The sequence below is a fragment of the Pyrus communis genome, chromosome 17 (assembly GCF_041283825.1).
Source record: "Pyrus communis isolate YQ-2024b chromosome 17, ASM4128382v1, whole genome shotgun sequence".
NCBI classification, from domain to species: Eukaryota; Viridiplantae; Streptophyta; class Magnoliopsida; order Rosales; family Rosaceae; genus Pyrus; species Pyrus communis.
In genome coordinates this window covers 22,340,126-22,346,537 of record NC_142581.1, presented here as the reverse complement: position 1 = coordinate 22,346,537, position 6,412 = coordinate 22,340,126, and the positions used below count along the sequence as shown (strand labels likewise).

Below are 6,412 nucleotides of genomic sequence, written 5' to 3'. Positions count from 1 at the left end.
GACCCGTCGGCAATGGCAGTTGGAAATCTGAAACATGTGAGAAATCTGGGGAAAGACCTCTCTGCCAACTGGAAGGAATTTTCACCCGTGAACTTTTTTTTTTGTTCTTTATTTAATCTATTTGATATATTGTAATGGTATAACAAACGTTAATTCATCTTAGATCAATCTAATGGCTCATATAAAAGAGGATCTTACAGGTCCTCAAAATAAGAATCTTAGGAGAGCATGCTCTCTTAAGGTCTTCTTTTTTAGGACATGTGAGGACCTCTTTTATACGAGTCATAGGATAAATGTAACGGTGCAAAAACTGATGAGTTTATATAATCGTTTTACACTTAATCGGCATAAACAATTAAACCATTTAATTTTCCTTACTCAACTTCATATTATTCTTCAATCTTTACCTTAAGTGGTGTACGTTCCATTGGGTTCTAATTAGCGAGGCAGTAGGCGATTAGAATTCTTATTAATCGATTGTAAATTTTAACTTATTTTCAATTCTCCTTTTAGTGAAGATTAATGATTGCTTATTTTTAAGACTTCCACAAACCATGAGTGACACCTAGCAATATATCATAGCTACCTAAGCTAAGCATAAGAGGTGGAGAACCTATTTAGTTTGGGCAAAGTTGAATGTCATTCCACATGAGTAGTCTTATGTTGATGTAGTGAACATGTGCCACTAATAGCATGGTCAATTAAGCTTAACAATTTTGTGACTCTTTGTTCTTTTTCAAAGAATCCATACTTAACGATCCAAAACATCCATCTAAGGCCAACTTGTAACTTATGTATTTAAGGTGTTACATTTTAGTAGGGTTTGTCACTCCTTTGTAACCTTTTGAGTTTTAGGCATCATTGTATTCTAACTAAAATGAAAAAAATTATTCATGGTCCATTTTAGAAATCTCCACAGAATTCCAAGCCATATTACACGTGTCATAAGATTAGCATGGGACCATTTGGCAAAGAAACATTGCTTCTTTCTTTATTGCATAACAGAATTTTGAACAGAAGAATTTCTTTATTGATGGTACACTAAAAGAATCATCACGGGGATTCTTATACACAACCGAAAAGAGACTAATCAAATACAATTTGGGGTGTGTGGATTTGGGGTGTGATAACCACACACCCCATTTTACTTCTCACACATCTTTTTAATTTTTGAAAGAATTGAAGAAGATCAAGAGAAATAAATTATCAAGGGGTGTGTAAGAAGTAAAATAGAGTATGAGGATAGCACAACCCCACAATTTACCTGGGACCATCAAGAAAGACTAAAAAATGATTGGATCATCAATATAGTAATTAATTAAGTCTGTCGATGTCTTCACGGTAACTAAAAGAACAAACCCACGACAAGAGCCGCGACCGACAAAGTGAAACTAGCCAAAACAGCAGGTGAAGAAGAATCCAGGGGAGGCTGAGACCCCGGGGTGATGTTCACAGTGGATTCACTTCCTATGCTACCTCCGACCACATGTACTTTCTGCCCTGCCACACTCTGCAAAAACACTGCCACAATCACACCAAAAACAATCACCACCTTGCTCTCCATCTCTCTGTCTTTCTACCGGATTGTGTTATTGTTGTAGGATATATCAAGAACTGAAGCCTACAAATAGAGAAGGCCAAAGCTCAAGAGTAAAGAAAGGGCAACAAATTAAAGACATGTTGGCATGGAGTCTTTGACGCGTCGGCCCGGCCTCCTTGACGTGAAACGAACGAGTCTATCCCAGCGTGATTGACTTTTTATGACTGGTAGGTCAACATTTATGGGAAAAGGATCACACTTTTCAGATTTGAATATAAGAATTATTTTGTTTAATTCAAATAATAAGGTGATGAATTATGCTTTCATTTGAGTAATAGCTTGGAAATTACAGATGGTTTGAATTCAAGTAATAAGGTGAAGAATTATGCTTTTATCAGGCTGACTAAATGTAGTCCCCTCTTAACCCATCTTCAATCAAAATGACTAAATATAGCCCCGTCTAGAATTATAGCCATGTAAAAAAGTATTTTTTAATGAATAGTGTCATGCCATATTCATATACCATCTCCAACTGAATAAGTTAAACATAACTCGTCAATAATTTATTGATTTTAAGTTTATTCTCTGAATTTATTGATTAATTTAATTAAACTACTACTTATACCATATTAAAATAAAATCAAATGTTACTTTTGAGTGCTACGTGAATGACAATTTCTGGTGTTTTTTTTTTTTTTTTTTTTTTTTTTGGTCAAATAATTGGCCTTGTTATATTAGACGTTAGATTAGTCACCGACAAGGTTTAAACCTACACCGTTATGCAAGGACTCAACACCTTTCCACCACTGTGGTAAATGATCACTTGTGAAGGACAACTTCTTTCACTAGAAGACACTTGAAAAGATTTTTCACAAGAATTTCAACAATTTATCAGTAATAATAAAAAGGGTAAAGTACAAAAAACTATCTCAACTATTGGTGTCACGACACTTTCATGCCTCATCTTTTAAAATTGACAATGTGATACCTCATCTTTCGAATTTGTGTCAATGTCAGATCTCCGTTAGTTTTTCTGTTAATTTTTTTGTTAAATGCTGACATGGCTTAAGATGAGCTCCACTCCTTAGTCCAACTGGATTAAAAAATTAACTAATATTTCTATTTAATATTTGTATCCCCTACAAATTCATCACCCTCACCAAATTTAAATCTGTAACCAAACAACCCCACAATCCTCCTCTTCCGCCATCGCCACAACCCCAAACTCTCTCTCCATACAGTTACACCACATCGACGCCAGGGCGCTTAACGAAACCCCCACCCAACTCTTCCACCTCCGCCTCCAGCGTGACGCCTTCAGTGTCGATCATGTGCTCTTTTTGTGCATGTATGTTATGGATACGAAATTGAGAGGACAGACGTTCACAAAAAAGTTCCAAGAGTTACATGTGCCATAAGATTAGCATTGACTATAGGACCATTTGGCAGAAAAACATTCCTTCTTTCTTCATTGCAAAACAGAATTTTGAACAAACGAATTCCTCTATTGATAGTATACTAAAAAAACATCACCCTGTACGGGTTCGTTATACGAAACAGATACAAAATTACTTTGAGCAAAAGAGAGAGACTAAGATTAAATTCCATTTACTTTTGTACCATCAAGATAGACAATATCAAAAAGGTTGGATCACGGATATAGTAATTAATTAGGACTGTGGATGTCTTCATGGTAACTAAAAGAGCAAACCCACGATAAGAGCCGCAGCCGACAAAGAGAAACTAGCCAAAACAGCAGGTGAAGAAGAGCCCAGCGGAGGCGCCGACCCCAGGGTGTTGTTCACGGTGGGTACTCCCCCATTCATGGATGGTGATGAAGCTGGGACTGGTGCGCAAGCGGCAGGGTCATTTGATGTAGGGGAAGGGGTAGTTGGAGGGGTGTTAGTGGTAGAGGGTGGTGGTGGTACAGGAGGTGCGGCACCTGGGGAGGCAGCTGAGACGGTGATGGCTAGTTTCTGGCCCGACTGGCAATGACGGCCATAAGTGCAGATGTAGTAGTGGTCGCCTGAAGAGGTGAGAGTGATGTTTGCTGGGCCAGTTGTGATAGCCGTGCCAATTGGGTTTTCCGAACTGCATGAGTCGAATGATGCTTTGGGTACTTCTTGTACATCGTGTGCGTTGGTGGCGAAGTTGAAAGCTGGAGAAATAATTAAGAAACATCAAATGTGAGAAACATGAGTGATGGATAGTTTACCTTGGAATAATTTCAAGGCTAGCGGAAATTAATTGAAACTTCATTTGATAATTATTGTCGATCATGTGCTCTTATTTTACGGAAATACTCGTGGATTCACTTCAAATATACTCTCTCTCTCTCTCTCTCTCTCTCTCTCTCTCTCTCTCTCTCTCTCTCTATATATATATATATATTATTAATGTGATCAGTAAATGTGGAGTCCTAACTGGGTTTGTCTAGCTGGTTCATTTGAAGAAGAGAGTGTTACACTATTGAGTTCACGAAGTTACTAACTTTATAAGAAGACGATGGAAATCGGAAGAGAAGTGAATCTTACTGAGAGTATCACTAACAACGAACTTGTTACTTGCAGCCCAAGTGACATACTCTTGTGCACCAGATTGAGGGATGGTCCAACCTATGCTTCCTCCCACCACATGTCCCGTCTGTGCTGCAACATTTTGCAGGAACACAGCCACAACTACACAGAAAACAATCACCATCTTGCTCTCCATCTATCTAGCTCTGTTTCTCTCTATATCTCTCTAGGAAAATTGTGTAGTAGGCTGTGATTACTAAAGCAAATTGTTTTGTTTTAGGTAATCGCTGGTAAGAGTGTATGGAGGATACATGAATTGAAGCCTATAAATAGAGAAGTAGGGAAAGCTGAAGAGTGTAATGAAAACGCAAGACAGACTTGGTAGAGTCTTTTCGACGCGGCTGCCTTGAACAACAATGAGAAGATGCATGGGACGTCGGTCATCTTGACTTTGTTTTCTGGTGCATGTTTAGACTATTCTAGTCTATCATGTTGTACCGAGACCCAAAGTGGAAAGTTCCAACCTTTTTCATATCATACTACATTTCATGAAAAGCCTTGTTCTCTTTTTCTTTTTTCTGTTTAAAGATGCTTGACTTTCTCTCATTAGTAGGTCAACATTAAGGGTTCTTAAAGTAATAAAACCAAATTATTATCGGGTTGAAGAATTCTTGTGATGTACATGTCGTATAGTCTAACGTGATAAACTTGGGGGACACGCCTAAACTTCCAAATTCCAGGATTTTGGAAATTTCCTTGGTGTTGCAGTTTTGGCTTAAGTTTTCTTGTATTTCTAGATAATATGAATGTACAAGGATACACATATATAAAAGAAAAGAAGGACCAGTTACATCCAACGGTCCTTAGACTAAACTCCTGAGACCAGCTATACTCTTTAATTAAAGGAGATTACACCAAACACTAGATATTAGCCATACTCCTTAATTGGATCCTTAATTAGGGGAAACCAACTACAAGACTAAGAAGAGATTTACACATAATCTGTCAGGAAAAACATAAGGTGTCGTGCATCCACACCCATGATTTCTGGAATTGCATAATCTGTCAAGGGTTGGTAACTCTCAATACTTGGCTTCAATTTTCACTCTTATGTAAAAAAAATATTATTACGAAAGATCAATCTACAACAAATGAACAAGCTTTCTGATACAATGCTTCCCTTTTAACCAACTTCTACCGAGTTTTAAACTAACAATTTTGGCCCTCCACGCTCACTGAACAAACTAACAAACTTTCAACAACAGTTTGAAAAATAATTTGTTTGAATCATTGAAATACAATGTAGAATGTGAAGAAGTTGAGGTAAAATGAATAGGTGTATGGGAATAGCCTAACTTACTTATAAGCACATGCAAGGTCTTTTTTTTTTTTTTTTTTTTTTTTTTTTTTTTCCGATGTGGGGTTAACACCTCATAGGTGGAAAATTTTCAAGTCTAACACGTGGGCAACACAAATCGAATGACTTGAAGCATGCTAGGCTGTTGAGCTTTCTCACACAGGACAACATACTCTGATATTATGAAAAAGTTAAAGTTCCATCATAAAACTAATTAAATTTCTTCAAAATGTACCTATGCTCATCAAATAAGTTTTTTGAGAGATCACTCAATAGAAAGGGATTCCATAACTAGGAAAACTTACATTCCTATTTCAATATTGTAATCTTCAAAAGCCTGGTGATTTTAATTTTTAACAACAATAAATTTGGTCAAATCACATTTTCCTTTACATGGACCTGACAAATGGGTCGTGATGTTTGTTCGTGTTAACTCATTATTTTAACACCTCATATCGTGTCTTTCCATTCAGCTTACACGAAAAAAATTCAAACCCAAACAAGGCCCGTTAAAGTAGTAGGTGACATGGCCCAGCTCACGTCCAGCCAACTGAAAATGTAGCAGTAAAAAGACATCAAGAATTCGTCTACGAGTTTAATCTGGGAATTATATTTTGACAAGGAAGACATTAGACGTCTTTCTTTATCGATATATAAATGTCAATAAATGAAATTCGTGTTTGATAATAATGTTTTGTAATATATATTTTAAGATGGTGGCGCGCCGGAATCTTGCGCGACGGAGAAAATTTTGCGCGACGGAATCTTGCGCGACGGAGAAAATTTTGTCGCGCAAAGTCCATTTGCGCGACGTATAACACAAAACGTCGCGCAAACGGACTTTGAGCGACGGCACTTTGCGCGACGAAGAAAGCGTTGCGCAAAACACCTTTGCGCGACATAGGTGAACATACGTCGCGCAAAGCAGTTTTGCGCGACGCCGTCATTCGTCGCCAAACTTTTGGCGCCAAACGAAAAAGGATTTACCGCTTCTTTCGT

At 37.6% G+C, this 6,412-nt stretch overlaps 1 protein-coding gene across 1 annotated transcript; it reads right to left on the bottom strand.

Annotated features, from left to right (window-relative positions):
- Positions 1 to 2,981: 2,981 nt before the first annotated feature.
- LOC148689628 (cucumber peeling cupredoxin-like) lies at positions 2,982 to 4,374 on the bottom strand. The gene is made up of 2 exons (XM_088688639.1): positions 4,075 to 4,374; positions 2,982 to 3,698 (listed from the first exon to the last, which is right to left on the bottom strand). Exons 1-2 carry the CDS (start codon positions 4,250 to 4,252, stop codon positions 3,238 to 3,240), a joined length of 639 nt encoding a protein of 212 aa, XP_088544765.1. The 5' UTR covers positions 4,253 to 4,374; the 3' UTR covers positions 2,982 to 3,237.
- Between the last annotated feature and the right edge of the window lie 2,038 nt (positions 4,375 to 6,412).

Excerpts from the sequence above, each read along its gene's own strand:
- LOC148689628 (XM_088688639.1), bottom strand. The coding sequence starts at position 4,252 with ATGGAGAGCAAGATGGTGATTGTTTTCTGTGTAGTTGTGGCTGTGTTC. Across the intron at positions 3,699-4,074 it reads CGTTGTTAGTGATACTCTCA|CTTTCAACTTCGCCACCAAC; the intron begins GTAAGATTCACT and ends TTATTTCTCCAG.